General features: G+C 30.9%; 1 protein-coding gene across 1 annotated transcript; it reads right to left on the bottom strand.

The window, feature by feature from the left end:
- Positions 1-9,784: 9,784 nt before the first annotated feature.
- LOC120080987 (subtilisin-like protease SBT4.14) lies at positions 9,785-18,194 on the bottom strand. The gene is made up of 10 exons (XM_090315784.1): positions 18,105-18,194; positions 17,929-18,026; positions 16,391-16,488; positions 15,891-16,034; positions 15,443-15,548; positions 14,377-14,893; positions 12,833-13,155; positions 12,009-12,117; positions 11,463-11,676; positions 9,785-10,441 (listed from the first exon to the last, which is right to left on the bottom strand). Exons 1-10 carry the CDS (start codon positions 18,192-18,194, stop codon positions 9,906-9,908), a joined length of 2,235 nt encoding a protein of 744 aa, XP_090171910.1. The 3' UTR covers positions 9,785-9,905.
- Positions 18,195-19,034: the final 840 nt, after the last annotated feature.

Raw genomic sequence — 19,034 nt, 5'->3', positions numbered from 1 at the left:
CATATGTGTCTACATGAATGACTTTGGGAATACATCGATTGTATCAATATACAAAGCATACCACATCCATAGTGTCTCCAAGATAAGGTACCCAACCTTATCCATGTACTTATAGACCTTTTTGGCTATATACTAAAACTTGATCCACTTTTATGTCTCTATATAAAGTTTAAGCTTCATGTTATAGCCATGGGTTAGTTTATTGGATTTAGTAATGAATTCAATTCAATAAAATCTTCAATAATAACTTTATTGAAAGAAATCTCGATAATATCTTTATTGTGAATAAAATATGTCTGATGTTTACAAACTGTGAGTTTTAGGACATTCCCAACTCCCACTTGGACTAAAACTCCAGTGGGATTAAATATATACAAATATACAATGTTAAGTACGAGAGAATAAATACAATAAACTAGGGCATCTATATACTCATGAATTCTCCCACTTGCCCTAGATTTATGAAACACATAGTCCTAGTCCCACTAGGTGACCCTCGAACACTTTAGCCATGAGGGTCTTAGGTAAATGGATCAGCTAAATTGTCTTCTAAGGCTATCTGTGTGGCGATCACGTCTCCTCTAAAGTGTTCTAATGGATAGGGTATATTTAGAATTGATCAATCACGGTAAAAGTGACACGAAGTTGAGCATGGATATCACGGTTTGAACTCTTAGGGATGTGAGACCTAAAAACAATATATCATATATAATGTTAATCTCCCACTGAAGTGTTCTAATGGATAGGGTATATTTATGTACTTAGGTATATGTCGGCTAAAACATCCTAAGTCTAGGTGAATTATCCAAGTATAACGATTATAATTTGATTTTATCCTACAATGTCTAAGTGATAAAACCATTTTACTACCTCATATCGCACAAGCATGCTTATATTACCTCATATCACTCACGTATGCTCATAACAATGCTCAATAGTTCGGCTATAATCCCTAGGTAGCAGGTCTTCCGTAAATTGTCAACTTGAGTACCTCCATCCTTAGATAGGATGATTGACCGATTGAGTTTGTAACCAGAGTTTTACAAGATAACAACTTATTTTGACTATTAAAACAAGTTGTTATTCATTAACCCTAAGTGAGCATGCTTTTTATCTTTGTTATAGATTTTAAATGTCTAACTCATTTTATAACACTCTATAAAAGTATAGACATGTTATAACATACATCAAGCATTCCGCATTTTAATATAACAATTATATTAAATATATGAAACCCTAAATCGTGCATTCTATATATTATAACATATTATAACATACTTTCAATGCATGATTCATGCTTCCTATGGTGGGATTTTAAATCTACATGGCATACTTTATGCACATACAAGATCTAATTGAATTAAACATACATTCAAAATACATAAATAATTAAACAAAATCTGAAATAGACTTGTTTTGGCATCTTAAGCATGCAAACAAACTAATTATTATATTAATAATCGAAAAAAGATCCAACAGCCTCTGGACCACTTGAACTGACCCAAACCACCTACACCGGACCTCTAGAGCTTGAAAATGGGTTGAACTGGACCTCCAAGACCTGAACTGGTCAAATCGGTTCAGTTGAGTTGCTAGGCGTTTGGTGTGCCCGCGAACTAGGTTGAGATGAGCAGCGTTCCAACACTCCATTCCAACATTACAACGCCATGAGGTAACACCTTCGTTTCTAGGCTGGCTAAAGAACAGTACTGCAACCTGTGAGAGTAATGTTGCAACAATGTTTGACAGAACTTCAATTTTTTAAATTCTGTAGCTGAGCATACTTCAGATTTTCTTCAGTTACAACCTAATTGCAGCAAAATTTAGTTGCCAAAACCAAAATTCATCCATTTCAACAACCATTTCATGCAACTCGTGACAAAATACCAACCATACTAAAATTAATGTAAATTGAGTACTTAAAATATGCTTTGGTACCAATTGATAGAGTTGACATTTAATAAACGGAAGCAATTAAGAATCTAAGCACTTTAACTACATCAATTTTAGATAACTAGCATGCATGTTTATAATTTTCTAACTATTAGGGTTTCAGGATCGTACCTTTGATGAAACCACTGAATTACTTGAAATTTCCGCGTAAATCTTCTTTTATCTCTACAGTAGATCACCAAAATCTTCTCTACTTTCCTTGAACCTTAGATTGAGTTGTGGAACTCAAATTGTGAGGAAATGAGTGTTTGTTTTGAGCTTGAAGAGGGGGTGGAAAAATTTGATTTTTCTTTATTTCATTCTCAGAATTTAGTTTGCATGAAAGTAAAATTGATTTCGAAACATCATTTTATAATAGTCAATCATGCATATCAGATTTCTTAAGACAATGCCACATCAAATTGCATTGAATCGAAGTGGCATGAGGTGTTATCCAATAGCGGTAAAATATGGGATTTTCCCACTACAATTTTTTTTTCTATTTTTATTATTGAAATTGGAACTTTCTAAAATTAAATTATCAAAATCAAAATTTCATTAAATCAATTTGTAATTTTGATTTTCAAAAATTCATATATTAATAATCCAATTTCACAAATTTTGAACTTCACAAATTCAAAGTAAATTAAAAAGGATAATTAATTAATTTAATTTAATAACAAAATATTAAATTATTTAAAACACCTCATCAAATATTTAAATCATATTTAAATAGTATCAACTCTCTAAAAACTGTAATTCGTTAATTAAACATTAATTATATCAAATATAATAATCCAAACCTTAAATCGAGTTTGAACATTTCAAATTCTCTCAACATGCTACTCTAAAGTTTAATCCTTTTATGCGTTTGTTGAGGGGTCTAATGGACCTACAAATCATGAGCTTCAACGGTTTGAGATTAATTGGCTAAACTCTTTAATCCGAATTAATCAATATTCATTAACTATCGAGACATACCACTATAGCTCAGTAGTAGCACTCTCCTCACTATGGATATATTTTCGTTCACTTGATTTAACCATTATCAGTAAATTAACCCTTCACAGGATGTTCGTATTTATAACTAGGTCAAAAATACTATTTTACCCCTGTAATACATCTTGCTCCTTAAGTCTCCACTAGTCATCTAATGAACAATTGATTTATAGTCTTACCAACAAATCGAATCCCTCTCAGCCATAAGAGGGAAGGGCCCCTTTATTCAAGACCAGGAGTCAGTACTTAAGGAATAACCTTTCTGCTAATCCTAAACGGGTAAGTGCGAATTTCGTCTTGTGGAACTATGTCCCCAACTATCTATTCAGTCTTACCCCTGAAATGGCAAGCTTATTGAGTGATAATGTTGAACAACTCGTATCTATGCAGTTTAAAGGATGATCCCGAATAAATAGAAGTTCATAGTTAGCTCAGGATTAAGGTCGAGTTACCTTTTGTTATCGAACTGAAATAGTTAGTTCTAATAGTAAACGGTATTTATAAAGAAAAGTGATTATTTTGTGGTCCAGTCTTATACAAATATTTTTTGCATAGGATGCCCCCAATCACATGTTTCTACATGAATGACTTTAGGATCACATCGTTTGTATCAATATACAAAGTGGGCCGCATTCTTAGTGTCCCCAGGATAAGGTATCTAACCCTATCCATATACTTATAGATCTTTTTGACTAAATACTAAAACTTGATCCACTTTTATGTCTCTACATACAGTTTAAGTATTCATGTTATAGTCACGGGTTAGTTTATTGGAATTAGTAATGAATGAAATTCAAGAACATCTTCAATAATATCTTTATTAAAAGAAATCTCAATAATATCTTTATTGTGAATAGAATATGTTTGAAGTTTACAAACTGCAAGTTTTAGGACATTCTCAATAGTATCCACAAGGAATCTTGAGATGTTAAAGCCCACTTATGAATTTGAGTGGTCACTAAGGGTGATTGTTGGTTGTTTTATTGGCAATTGAAATTAAATAAAATGAATTTAAAAGCATAATTAAAAGGGAATTAATTCGATTAAAAAGCCTAGCCTAGGGATTCAAAATCCACCTATTCACATGGTTAATCATAGAACTTCTAATTTATACAATGCTTACTTGTTTTAATCTTAGCTCATGCACTCTAGAAGACCAAAGCTACATGCCTTAATCTATTGATTAATTTCTTAATCAACCTAGATGCTTAACTAATTGGGTTCATTTGTGTCTATATCAATTAAGCACCCACAGAAACGTATTTTAGATTAGTCGATTTAATAACTCAGTTAGCCTAAGTTACTTATCGAATCATTCCTGAAACTAGTTAATCACGCAATGTTTGTGAAAAGATTATCCTAAACAACATAAATCATACCCAAGCATAATTTAACTCTTGATCCTTTAAGAATAAAAACACATTAGATGCATTTCCATTCTCTAACAATAATATAATAAATTAGAGTTAGCCAAAAACCCATAAATTCAATGCATAGAAATTAAAATATCATTCAAGAATAGAATTTCAGCAAGCATACATCATAAAATTGAAAATTCAAGTGTCCCAACCAAGATATAATGGAATTCAATCATATCCTAAGCTAAAAACACTTACCTTAGTCACACATATTGTGCCAAGATGAAGTCCAAATGTGAATAAATGAAAAACTGAAAGAAGTTATGATTGGGAAGAAGAAAAGATAGAGAAAATGGAGTTGGAGGCATCCAAATCAAGCATAGAATGACCTAGATCGACCAAAAATATAAATATAGACAGGGGTTGGCATATGTTCTTGATGCTTTTGATGCTAGGGTATAGCGCCACGACGCTCTTGATCCTCGTCGAATTGCATACGTTCGAGTACTACAACACTCCAAGCACACTCACAAATCATTTTGTGTCTGTCAATGTTCGAAGCATCGTGGCACTTCATGGTAGAGTCACATCGCTCCCTAATTTTGTATGCTTCTAGCTTCAAGTGCCAAGCGCAGTTACGCTATGCCCAAGGGTAATTTGGTGAATTTCTACTATCTTTCTTCACGATTGATACTACAGAGCTTAGTTGTGGTTCATTTTTGTTTCGTTTCAACTTCAATGGTCCGTTCTACCTCTTAGTTGCTCAATCCTACAAAATAGCATAATAAACACATAAAATGCATGAACGAGCTCAAATTCAATTAGGAAAAAGAGCACTTTTATCGTGCTATCAAATATACATATTAAAACGATATGATATGAGAGAATATGTATATTAGAATATGATTCAAATATACATTAAATATATGAATTAATTAAATTAGATTTAATTAATTTAATTTAATTAATTAAAGTAAATAACTATCCTGTTGTTGCAGGGGAGTAGTGAGTGGGGAGGAGAGTTGACTCTCCTCACATTTTTTCTTTTAAATGTTCCTCAGGACTCTTGTGAGGGCAAAGATGTGAGATTACAGAAAAGAAAAAAAGGCTTCATCTGTTTCTCATATAGCTCTCTCTCAAAGTTAATAGAAAAATAATTCTCTACCAAAATTTACTCATTTCCTTCTCTTTCAAGCGGTTTCCATAAACCATCCTTGTCCTAGTATAGAAGATTTTTTTGTTGGTGTCCCTTTTTGCTCATGCTTTTTCTTTTTTTTTTCTTTTTTTTTTTTTTTTTTGAAGATCAGGAGAATTTTATTAGAAGAAGAGTTCTACAAAAATAACATATTCTCCTCCTACAAAATTCGGTAGAAAACATGCTTAATTTTCCTTTTTATCTCTATTATGTAATTTTGTTCTTGAACCAAAATTGGGGCAAAGCGATCACGTGCTTCCACATAAGAATTCAATACCTTTAGTGGCTTGTATAGATATCAATGATACTCACTTATAGACTTCTTATAATTTATATTTTAAAGTTGATAGCTTTCTTTCAGACTTGATAGCCACATATAGAAATCTACTAAATAGAGTCATAATAGATGTCTATCGGTGATAGCCACTAATGGCATTGAGTGTTAATATTTCAAAATTGATAGTCATTGATAAAATTCTATTATTGATAGCCACTAATAGTTTTATATCATAGATAGCTCAATCTTTCAATGTTGATAACCACTAGAAATCTATCTCTAATAGCAACTAATATCTTTGTATCGTAGCTTAAAACGTCAATCTTTCAATGTGATTACTATTGATGAAAGTCTATAAGTGATAGCCACTGATAAAAGCCATCAGTGATAGGCATTGATAGAAGCTATCATTGTAGAAGCTATCAATAATATTTGTATATCAGTGATATGACTTAGGTATATATCAAGTAAATGGATAATATAAATGATATTGGTAATATGACTTTGGTAGATATCAGTGATAGTCATTTATTCTCATTGATAGACTTCTATTAGTTATAGCTTTAAATATTAATATTTGAAAGTTGATAGTTTTCTTTCAAAGTTGATAACTACTTATAAAAGTTTATCATTAATAGTCACTGATAGCATTAAGTGTTAATATTTCAAGGCTGATTCAAATTGATGAAAGTGTATCAATGATAGCTATTGATAACTGATAGCAAACTGAAAGCTAATATTTCAAGTGTTAATATTCAAGCTCGTATTAATATTTCTCAAATTGAATGTATCACTGATAAAAACTATTAGTGATAATAACATATAGTAGCTATAAGTGATAGCCACTTATGGCTACTATTAGTGATAGCTTTCAATTTGAGAAAACTGGAATGATAACTCTCGAAAAGAGCTACTTTAATGTCCCTAATCTCGCTTGCTTATCGAGATTAAAGTTTTTAAATATCTAGTTTTGTAGGTTTTCGAGCAATTCATGCATATCAGAGTCTTATAAGTAGTTTGAGGTTGATTTGAAGCTATTTGGAATGATATCAAGCAACTGGGGCTTCAACAGATGTAAAATGATCATTTTGCCACTAGAAGAGTGCAACACTACGTAGTGATGCCTCACTCGACGCTTTTTTTTAGAGCTATCTTCGAAGAAAATGCCATAAGGCCATGGTGTTGTCATGTGGCACTACGGTGCTCCAAACTTTGACGAACAGACACAATTCACGACACTGCCTTCTATGCTGACGAACAGAACTATAATGTGGCACAAGGCGCAGCGTTGCGCCCACCCACCCCCCCCCCCCCCCCGGGCCCACGCTGCCCTTGTGTCTATAAAATAAATCTCTTATTTTTTAGGGCTTTAAGCATGGTGGTTAGAGGCCGAAGTTAGACTCAAAACGTTTCTTCTTCCTCTATTTTTTCAGCATATTTAGGTCAGATGTTGCTTTCTTTCGGGTTGTAATTAATGGATTGGAACTCCCCTCTTTCTCTCATCTATGAGATGATGAGGTAAGATTTTATTTAGTTTTGGGAGTAAGAATCCTTTGTATTCTCTTGAAATTTTCTATGAATCGGCTGAATGTATATTGGTCTATGCCTTCTTTGAACCTTGTTTCATTTAGATATGTGTTTGTGTGTAGATTGACGCCCCTATCATGAATATATATCTAAGCTAATAGATTGGCTTGCATGTTTAAGATCGCCTAGCTTTAATCTAACAAGTAGCAATGGTTGAATCGTGTATGCTAGGAATGCAGGCTTCCCATAGACCTTGAATAGGTTCATAGATAAATTGATTAATTAGTTGAACTTTCCCAATAGTTAATCACATAATAGAATCCTAGCGCGTAATGAAAATATTTTTAATTTTATATGTCCACTTCTAAATCCAATAGGATTAATGCATATAGTTTAATTAGAGCTTAGGCTTTAATTGATACTTAGGACGCTTGTTTAATTTGATCGAATGGTTCAGCTATCTATAGCGTCAATAAGTTTGACTAGACTAAGTAAGTCGTTGTGCAAACATAAATTGAATGAATGTTTAGTTAATGGAAATCGATAATGAAAATTATATAGAAATTTCTCTCGCACTCAAAACTAGATTAATCCAATGTTAAGTTACATTTACCCATTGTTTTTATGTTCTTGCTTTTATTTTTCATGCACTATCACCATCCATACCAAACCTCTTCCCCCTTCCTCTCTTCCACTCCAATTTACCACTCTAATTAACTAATTATAGTAACTCATTTCATTTAATTGGCGGAGAGAGGTTTCATGATGCCTCTTTCCTAGCATATCATGGAAGAAGAAACATGTGAAACTGTGGACTACGCATGAACTTTTTAGTCTTTTACAAATATGGCTATCATTGATAGCTGATATTAGTAATATTTGACTCTAATTTTGTGTCATATCTCTAATATGTTTATTCTTGTACTACATCTTTTATTATTTTGAGCTTGATTGTCATTTGTGTAACCAATCTTATAATAGTTTGGTTCAAATTGGTAATAATATTTGGGCTAAAGTTCAATTGTCCAAAAAAGGCTAAATTTGGCTCAAATGCTAATTAAGACACAAATTCAATTAGTTGGACCCAAGATCAAGTCCATAAACCAACCAAGTCAAAACCCACAAAGTCCACCTTAAAACTCTATAAATAGAGGAGTTATCCTTCACTTGAAAGGTTCAAAAATTTAAGGTTCCAGAGAGCTTAGAGAGAATTCTCCAACAATCAAAAGACTCCCTAACTTCTTAAGTTAAATCACATTTGAAGACTAAAGTTCTTTGGACTTAATCTTCAAGAACATCAAAGTAATCTTCAAGAACATTAAAGTGTTCCACTCCTTCAAATAATCAAGCATACACATTCAACAAGGAGAATCAGAGGATCGGGTATTGGAGATCCAACTATAGTTGCACTGCTTCCTTAAAGCAAGCATATACATTCAACAAAGAGAATCATAGGATCAAATATTGAAAATCGAACCATACGTGCATCAAAGAATAGTAAACACAAGTTCAAATCTACAAAACATATTTCTTTGAAAATCTCCTGCGATAGCTTAATAAAGCATCTCAAATTTGATCCAAAATAAATAAATAAAGTATCTTGAAAATCCAACTCTATATATTGTTAAAAGTTTAAAAAAAAATGTGATGCTAGGATTCAGGCCTAGGTCTCCACGACCACAATGGGAAATTCTCGCCACTAAAATACAACTATATTCTTATGTTAGACATACAATAATTATATTATTTTGCTTTCACCGTTATTGAGTTTTGATGTTTTTTTTTTTTTTTTTTGAAAAATTCTTATAAACAGAAAAATCTAAAAAATATTTAGATTTTATAACAAAAAGTTTCAAAACTGTTTTGTACTTTGCTAATTTTTTGCTACAAAATGTAAATATTTTTTTATATATTTAAAATGGCCTTTTTTTTTTTTGCTTCTTTTATTTTTTTCTCACTCCTTAAATACCTTTTTAATTTGCTTCTTTCATACTTCAATCACTAAAAATTATAAAATAAACACGAGGAGCTACCCCCATTTGTTAAATTGTTAGGCACCAATATTGATCTTAATGATTAAGTAGGACGAAAAACTTTTAAGTTAAACTAGAGAGAAAAATGATTTTTTTAGAGAGAAATAAGAAAGGAAAAATTTTAGGGATATATTATGTTAGAGAGAGAAAATTAGAATGAGGAAAACAAAAGTTGAAGTTGAAAATTGTTTAAAAGATTTGGAGAAGACAGTGAAACTTTTTAGAGGTTATATATATATATAAAGATTCAAAGAAAAGTTAGTTATTTTCCATCTTCGTAAATTTTTCTTTAAATTTTGCACAGATTGCTGTGGAAAGTTATTCACTTTGTTTGTTTTCTTTTCTTTCTTTCTTTTTTTATTAAAAAAAAAAAGTAACACTTCAAATATATTCTATTAAACAATTTTTAATTAAATAGTTTATTCATTATTGAAATTTTAAAGTGGAATTTCTTAAATCTGAAATGATTAGTCACCTTTTACATTATCTAATGTTCCTATATATCATCCAAATATTCAATCAAACATGTCAAATTATCTCCAAGCCATTGAGCAACAAATCTCAAAATGTGTGTGTATTGGTCTTCACGGGCTATAAACAACAATCGGACTTCTCACAACATATCGAACATCAACCCAAGAAATCCAACCCGACACCATGTTTGTCGACGGCAAAGGACCAGACTTCACAACAACCTTAAACCTCTGCTTTTGTAGCAACTGGGAGAACGACAAAGTTGTCGGCACCACCATGATCTCCACGCCAGGCGGCGCCCTAATTGTGGCATTGTATGTAGAGACAGGACGACCGACATTGGTCACTTCTCGCCAAAACACGGCAGTCGTTGGTTGTTGGGTGCTTTTGAGAGTGAGTTGAAAGGTTGGGTAATTGAGAGAGTCGTAGCCTTGGCCGGGGATTATTGTGGAGCAGTCTAAGGATTTTGTTCCGGTGAGGATGGCAATTGAAGATCCAGTGTAACCTTCACTACAAAGAAATTGGATGTAGGACATATCGTCGAGGTCATAGATTAGACCAGGGTTTTTGGCTTTAGCTGGATTTAGGTTGCCGGCACCGTACCCGAATTCTCCGTTAGGATTCATTCGTCGACTAATTGGTGTTGCTTCATAATTAAAGACAAAAAATATTAGTACTTAACTTTAAAATGATAAAATTCAACCATCACTTCTATATTTATTAAACTAAACAAAAATATGTTATCATTTGCTATGACATTTCGTGTGGTTTGATTTGGTTATCTAGGTGTGATTTATTATACAATTGGTTTAAATTTTTCTTTTTTCTATATATATCATTTAATTAGTACCTTTCAAAAAAAAAAAAAAATCATCAATACCTAATTAGAAAAGGGACAGTCTTAGTCCTATGATTTTAATAATAATAGTAATAAATAATAACCATAGTAGACCTAAAACATTCAAAAAGTAATAAATCGCCCTATACTGTATTCTATCGCATAAAATTCACGCACCCAATTCATATAGTTGTTCTTTGTCATCCATATTTATGTAACAATGTAAACATTAAAAGCTTGTTGTTATTCTAATACAGAACAAGGTACTAAATCAAATAAACAATATAACCAAAATTAACCATTTTTATACGGCACTCAAATGTTGAGAATCCAACCATCGAAAAACCGAGATATCATGCACTTATAACATATATGACATACTGTTTTCATTGCCAACTGATTTTGAGATGGAATCCCATACTATCAAATTTGGTATCAGAGCCCACAAAACCCATATGAATATTTGATCTAATAAAAACAAATTGTCATATGATCAAGAATGGTGAACCCAAAAGAGGTACTATCTTGAGGGAGCATGTTGAAAATTTCACCTTGAAAAAACCAAAGGATATCAAACTTCTTATAAGATACATGGACTACCTCTCCCATTGTCAATTGATTTTGAGATGGAATCTCGTACTATCAAATAATAGAATAAACATTTTAAAAGTTTGAACCCGAAATAGAAAATCTAATAATATCGAAACTAAAATCAATTTAGATGACAAAATTGAATTTCAAACTTGTTAAACTAATCAAGAGGATAGAAAGCAACTACCAACAACAAAACAAAAGAGAGAGGATAAAGAAGTATAGTGATAAAGCATACCGGTGGTGAGCAAGGCGGATCTAATGGCGGCGGGAGACCAAAGAGGGTGGAAAGACTTGACGTAGGTGGCGGCGGCGGCGACGTGGGGGCATGCCATGGAAGTGCCGGACATGAGCGTGAATTTGGAGAACTGACTGTCACCCTTCAGCCCTGTCAATGACTTCAGTGGCGTGTAACCCGCCAATATGTTCACTCCTGGTGCTGCTATATCCGGCTATAATACATCCACAACCATCTTATAATAGAAAAATTTTATATAGAATACATATTTGATGCCTAATTGATTTGAAGTTTAGGTCTCATTTGATAACGATTTTACTTTTTAGTTTTATACTTTTGAAATGTATGCTTCTTTCTCTCATTTTTCAATTATTATTATCACATTTTTCTCAAAGAAACATTGAAATTCTAGTTCAAATTTTAAAAACAAACATAAATTTTGAGAACTACACACTTTTTTAAAATAAAAAGATAAAAACTTTACTTGGTTTTTGAAAATATTAAGAAAAAATAATAAAAAAACAGAAAATCATAGGTAGAATATACCTTTAGAATGCGGGTGGAGCCTGGATTTGGGCCTCTGGATGAGAAGGCAGCAACAAATGGAGCTGCTGCTCTGAGTTGTCTTGTTTTGTATATCACTGCCGTTGGTGTTCTATTCTCAAATCAAACCCATTCCCCAAAATCAATTCTCTTATCAATAGTAGTAGAAACCATATCAAATGACTGTCATTTATACTAATCAATCTTTTCTATTAGGAAAAATACGAAGCTCATCTCAAAATTAATTGGCAATATAATGAGAGTAATCTATGCATCTTATAAATATTATACGGTGTCTCTATTTTTTTAATTTATGATCCTCCATATGCCCTTTCAAAATGGTATTTGTCAGGTTATGTTTTCATTATTCATGAGTCTCGTCCCGTTTTTAGTTTTTCTAGATCAAACACCTATTTCGATTTCATTAGCTCCTATACCATATTAAAATTCAAATGAATGATAAATAAAAATACACTTTCATAATTTGAGCTTCATGGGCTCGAATGCTATATTAGTGGAATAATTCAAATGAGTAGCACTTTCAGGACTTATAATTAAGTTTATAGCAATATTTTTAAAAAATTGCAAATATAGAAAAATCAATCAATGATAGACTCTATCACGGATATACGAATCAATATCGTTGATAGACTTCAAGAGTTGGATCTAAATTTTGCATTATGTTATACTTACTAATACTTTGAGTCTGACCTGTTATATTTGTAATTGTTCCTAGACATTACTCATTATTTTTCCTATATAATGTGACGTTTAACCGTAACGAACAAAATAAAGACGAAATACAAAGGGTAAGGACTTTTTATTACCTCGTGGAGTGGATGTAGGAGTCAATAGTAAGACCAACAAAGCTACTAACCAAGGTGGAAGGGGCCATGAAGATGTCAGTATTGTCAATAAACTGATCACTTTGAAGGATAGCACCATAAGCACCAATTGATTTGACAACAGAATCAGCTCCCCAAGTCATCAATTTGCAAAACACAATGCTGTCTTTGACCTTGATTGGATCAAGTGAGCCCTCTACACAAAACATGGCACTATCTTTGCTCTCTATGTCCTTTGCCACATCTCCTCCACTCACTAATTTGTACATCTTTTGCTGTGGATTGAATAGGTTTATTCCTACTCCCTGTCCATATATAATTCATACCAACATCAAACATACGCTTTTCCAAAACAATAATGGAAATTCAAGATAATAAATCTACTTACTCATTTGGGTAATTGGTAATAGATACTTTTGGGTCGAAAACTAACTAAAGTTATTCTATATTGACTAGAAAATAGGAAGATCGTGTATACTTGAGTTAGAGATAATGTCTCTATTAGTATCAAACATCGTAGATGAATTCACAAATAAAACTATACGAGAGCTCATGTCCAAAGTATACAATATGATATATGAGTAGTTCCAATGTCCCAAATATTAATAACCAAAGTGAACATGTGAGTATACAATGAAATAGGTTAACTAAATGAAATAAAGGAGGATAGATTGTAAAATACAATTAAAATATCGTCTTAGTTCTCGTATTTTAGAGTTTGTTCAATTTTAGTCTTTATATTTTCAAGTGTTCAATTATAGTCTATGTACTTTCAATAACTAAATTTGTAATTTAGTAATTTAAAATTAATTTTTATACAAGGAAAATATTATATAATGATTATGATTCCAAAATGTGTAATAAAAATATTAATAAATAAAAGAAAATTTGAAGAAATCAACTTTAACATAATAAAATTGAACAACGTTGAAAGTACTAAACAAAAATAATATTTCAAACTAAAAAGTAGTCAATTTGTCTTCCTTGTAAAAATGTTAAGGAGCCATTATTTGATTGACAAATTAGTATTTAGGTATTTTCAACATTTAACTAGTAATAATTAATAATTTACATTAATTTTAATCCCCAATTCATTTTAAAGCTTAATTTAATTAATACTCCGTCTCTTCTATTATTAATTATTAATTATTTTGAAAGAATGTTTTGGAAATTATAAATTAAGTCTCATTTTAAGAGTTTTTCTTTTTTAATATTTCAAAAGTACAACTACAAAAATAAATAATTGTCACATAATATTTGCACTTTAAGAATAATGTTTAAATCTTATTTTGACCCTCTTTTTAATAAAAAAAAATTAAGAAAAATAAAAGACCATGTTAATTTTAATAAATACCAGCTAAGCTATCTTGATGCTCTCAAAATTTGCATAAAAATGTAGTTTAATTTCGAAATTATTTCAATAAACTTAGCAAATGAAAATTAAGCAAGAATTTTAGATTAAATATAAGTAATATAAAAAAAAAAGTATTATAAGTTTTGGTACAAAATATATACAATAAACTTACAGAAATGTTCTTCCCATTGCCCAACTGCAATGGGCTGATAAATCTCCGATCAATTGAACTGGCAGCAACCGTCACGATCCACGGCGCGTGGTTCACAACAGTGCCGGCACTGGGGCCATTGTTGCCGGCAGCCGCCACGGTGATGATGCCCTTCTTCATGGCCTGAAACGCGCCGATTGAGATCGGGTCCTCAGTGTAATTGCCGAAGCCAATGCCAGCGATGGATATCGAAATGACATCGACACCATCCCGTATGGCAGCGTCGAAGGCAGCCAGAAGATCCATATCGGAGCATCCGGTGCTAGTCCAGCAAACCTTGTACATGGCAACTCTGGCCGATGGCACGCCGCCACGGGCAGTTCCTTGAGCCAAGCCAGAGAGGTTGGCTCCGGCGATCACATTGCCGGCGGCTGTTGAGGCCGTGTGTGTGCCGTGGCCGTTAACGTCTACTGGCGACAAAATATCAAGGGGGTCGGGGAGGCCGTCGAGCTTGAAATATCTTGCTCCGATGAGTTTGCTTCACCCATATAAAAAAAAGATTAGCGAAAGAGAGAGAATAGGTTAAATGTTCTATCATATATTGAAATTGTCTATAAGAAAAGGTTAACTATTGAAATTGTCTTCCTTTTCTGTTATTTTAATTTTCAAAATTAATTTTAACAAAAAAATTGTTGAACAATAATAATAATTTTCATGTCTGAAAATAAAATATGTGAATAATTTTTAAAAAGTTATAGTAAAAATGTTAGTAGAGAATAAACAGTTATTTTTTAAAAAATAATAATAATAAACTAGCAGTAGGATCTAAAATTGAATTAAGTTCAGAAATCAAAATAATATTTTAACTATTATCATCTAATGCAATATAATAATTGATATGAGAATCCTATCTTATATTTAAAATACTGAATGAAATACAACTCTATTTTTCATTCAATCTCTAAATTTAAAATTTTTATAATCAAATAACTTAATCTAATTTACGATTATATTATTATCTCTCATAATTGTTAAATTAAAAAAGAAAAAAAATGGTAAATAAATAAAAATCAGAAATTGAAATTACTTGTTGCAGCCAGTGAAATTTGCAAAGTGAAGACAGGTGCCTTTCCATTTTTTGGGTGGAGGACCAAACCCATCATCTTTAAAGCTATCAGCCGTTGGTGTGATCCCTATAATTAATTATCAATAATGTTCACAACTATAATTATGAGTAAAAAAAAGATATCTATTTTTTAGAATCGTTTTTAAATATAGAGAAATGTGTAACTTTATTTACAAAATGTCATCGACACAACATTGGTATACAGTAACATTTTGCTAAATTTGAAAATATTTTAAACAATTCCATCATTTAGAATAATTATCCTATTTTTTACCACCCCAAAGAAAAAAAATAATTATAATATATAAAAAATTATATATTTACCTACCTTCTGTGCTTTTCAGTGTACACATTATATGTCGGTTAAGTTATGCTTATTTTGAAAGAATATAAAAAGAAGATGAATTACCTGTATCAAATAAACCCACAACAATGTCACTCTCATGTTTGGTATTTCTTCTTGCATTGGAAGACAATCCAAGGAAGTCCCAAGATCTTGTTGTTTGTAGCTTTCTATACTTGTTTGGGATCACATGATTCACATCTCCCCTCTCTACATCAAAGCCATATATCATAGAGAAAATGAAAATAGGGGTAAAAATCAAATAAAGAAGAATACAAGCACTAGAGATAGAAATTTTTAAAAATAGTAAGGCGTAAATAGCAAATTAAGAAAATAAAAAGGAAAGAAATGCAAATCGAAAGAAAGAGAAAGACAGATGCATACATAAAAAAAAAAAAATGATTAGATATAGTCATGACTACATACATACAAATTTTTTAAAAGATTATTTTTATAAAAGATATGTCATGTGTCATATGACGTAATACCATTAAATATTGATCGAGTTGGACAAAAGATGGGTGCAGACTGCAACTAAGTTTTTTACTATGTAAGAATGCAATTACCTGACAATCTTTTGGCCTCCTCCTCATTAAGTTTGGCAGCAAAGGCATTAAAGTTGTTTGTGTAACTATACACCATAGACTTTTTTGCTTCCACATTGCTGTAAAAAGTATACTTTAAGTAGAGTTGCCACTATTATATAATTCACACTTTCATAAGTTAAATGAAACATATTGAAAATCAGTGGCAGAGTCGAGAATTTTGTATAAAGACACTATATAATTAAAAACTTTTAGAAGAACGTAAATATATATGTATTCATAGCTCCATAAATTAACTAATTTAATAGATATTACAATTGTCTTTTACAAGTTTTCATATTTTAAAACTGATCCAAATTTTTTTAATTGAAAAATATGAATATGAGACTGTTAAGAACATTGTGGTAAATATGGTCTATAAACTTGATCTTAAATATTATGATTATTTTTATAAATTTTAATTCTTATACCAGAATCTGTAAATAGTTCTCCTAAAGTTATTTCTATATAAGACATATCAAAATCAAAAGTAAGTCTTTTTTAAAAAGAATGATGACTACATAATTTCTATTATTATTTTTCTTTTAAAATATCTTTTTATATTGATATAGCCTTTACAAAAGTATTATCGATAAAAAGTATTATGATTTATTATATAGATTTAAAATTAGGTTGATTTTTTAGAAACCTTCAAAGTTTTTTTTATAGGTCACTACCAAAATTTGATTTAAAATAAATTATAAATTAAAATTACATAAACAAGATTCAAACTCATGCCTTTGACTATCAAAGTTATGCCCTCTATCACTACACCATGCTCAAACTTCTAAAAGAAAGTTGGTTTTTTGTATATATATTGTTAAATATTACTTAAATTTTTATATTCAAAATACGATAAGTCGAGGGGGGCACATGTCCCCTTTGGGCCCTACGTGGCTCTATCAGTGTTGAAAATAATATAAGGTAGATAATTAACTTCATGTCAATAATGGAATATCTCAACTAACATAAAGTATGAAGTTCAAAGTCTCCACTCTGCATATTTAAAATTAAAAAAAAATAAAAAAAATTCTAATGATCACATTCAAGGATAATTTTTATTAAGTCAAAGTGGAATAGTAATAGTAAATAACACGTGTTACAAAGTAAATAACAAATCAAGAAATTTAAAAGTCGAAATAGTATTTATTCACTTAATTTTCAAAAATAAAAATCTATCGTTCGGTAATTATTTTGATTTTTCTTGGTTTATTTTTTCCAAAATTGTATTTGTTTTCTAAACTCATCATTTTCATGTAAATATTTGAATCCATGCCAATTTTTCAAAAAAGCAAATACAAGTTTTTCAAAAAAAAATTTCTTAAGTTTTCAAAATTTAGCTTCAAGTTTCAAAACACTCCTAAAATTTATACAAAAAAACATGAAAAAGAAAAACTAAAAACAAATAATTACCAAATGTTTATTAAATAGAATCTAAATGGTTACCAAATGCTTATTACCATTTAGATTTTTTATGAGGTCAAAAATATAAATAGTATAAACATTCAATATAAACCCACCTTTCCTTCACTGACATGAGAACATTGAGATTTGATTCTATTGCATCAACCTCATTTAAAATAGCAGGTCTATCCTTCAGGAAAACAATGAAATGTTTCTGCAAAAACACACAATTTATAAAGCTAGCTCAAAAACAAAACAACAAAATACCAGATGAATTTATTAATTCAACAACCTTGTCCTCGACGAATTCTACGGCAGCAATGCATCCAGCGACGAAGAAAAGAACGAAGATGAAAACTCGAGAAGTTTTCGTTATCGACATGATCATGAATGCACGTCGAATACCTTTCATGTCTAAAAACTGCAACTCTCTTATTTTTATAATGTGATTTGTGTTCAATCTGAAAAGGGATGAGAATGTATTTGTTTCCATGACTATCTAATTATAGAAAAAAAAACTAACTGCCAGTTTGATTTTTTAGAAAAGACAGAAGAAATTTGCAAATATAATGGTAAGCCATTGGATTAAAACAAGTGCAATAAGACTTCAAGTTGACTTGTTAGGGTTCATTTTCTTTTCTTTCTTGAGTTGGAAAATCTTAAACAAAAAAAATGACTCAATTATCTTTATTTGCTTAATTGATTAAGACATATATTTTCAATAAAAAGATTCGAGGTTCGAATCGCTACCGAAGTTACTTTTTTTTAATACACACATTCAAGTTGGTTCGAATCGCTACCGAAGTTACTTTTTTTTAATACACACATTCAAGTTGTTGTCATTATTGGTCAACCACCTACACAAATTCCCTTATTTGGTTGCTTTCTTTTGTGACCAGCAAGTATTGGTAAATGTTTTTCTCAATAATAGTCATGGGCTACTTTTCAAAAATAATAATAATATTCATGGGCTATTTAACTTAGTTACAATTTCCAATGAATTAATTTTATTTAGAGAAATAAACTAATTGATGAAACAAGGTTAAATCTAAACAATTATTGAAAATAAAAGATTGAAAAATGTTAGGAGACGAATATCTCAGGGAGTTTATTTCATCTATTAGACCAATGATTTAACTAATCACACATACAAGAATATGATCATTCAAATATTCTATAAGTCAAGAAGGCAAAAGTAATAACTACTCTTATGAGAGTAAAT

Source organism: Benincasa hispida, chromosome 7 (genome assembly GCF_027475165.1).
Source record: "Benincasa hispida cultivar pf3 chromosome 7, pf3_genome.v1.1, whole genome shotgun sequence".
NCBI lineage: Eukaryota > Viridiplantae > Streptophyta > Magnoliopsida > Cucurbitales > Cucurbitaceae > Benincasa > Benincasa hispida.
This window is presented reverse-complemented; position numbering and strand designations above follow the sequence as displayed.

What these genes read in the sequence shown, in the direction of transcription:
- LOC120080987 (XM_090315784.1), bottom strand. Translation starts at nt 18,194, where the DNA reads ATGTCGATAACGAAAACTTCTCGAGTTTTCATCTTCGTTCTTTTCTTC. An exon ending in GCAATGGGAAGAACATTTCT is followed by an intron (nt 13,156 to 14,376) that starts GTAAGTTTATTG and finishes ATATATGGACAG; the next exon opens with GGAGTAGGAATAAACCTATT. An exon ending in TCCTACATCCACTCCACGAG is followed by an intron (nt 12,118 to 12,832) that starts GTAATAAAAAGT and finishes ATTTGAGAATAG; the next exon opens with AACACCAACGGCAGTGATAT.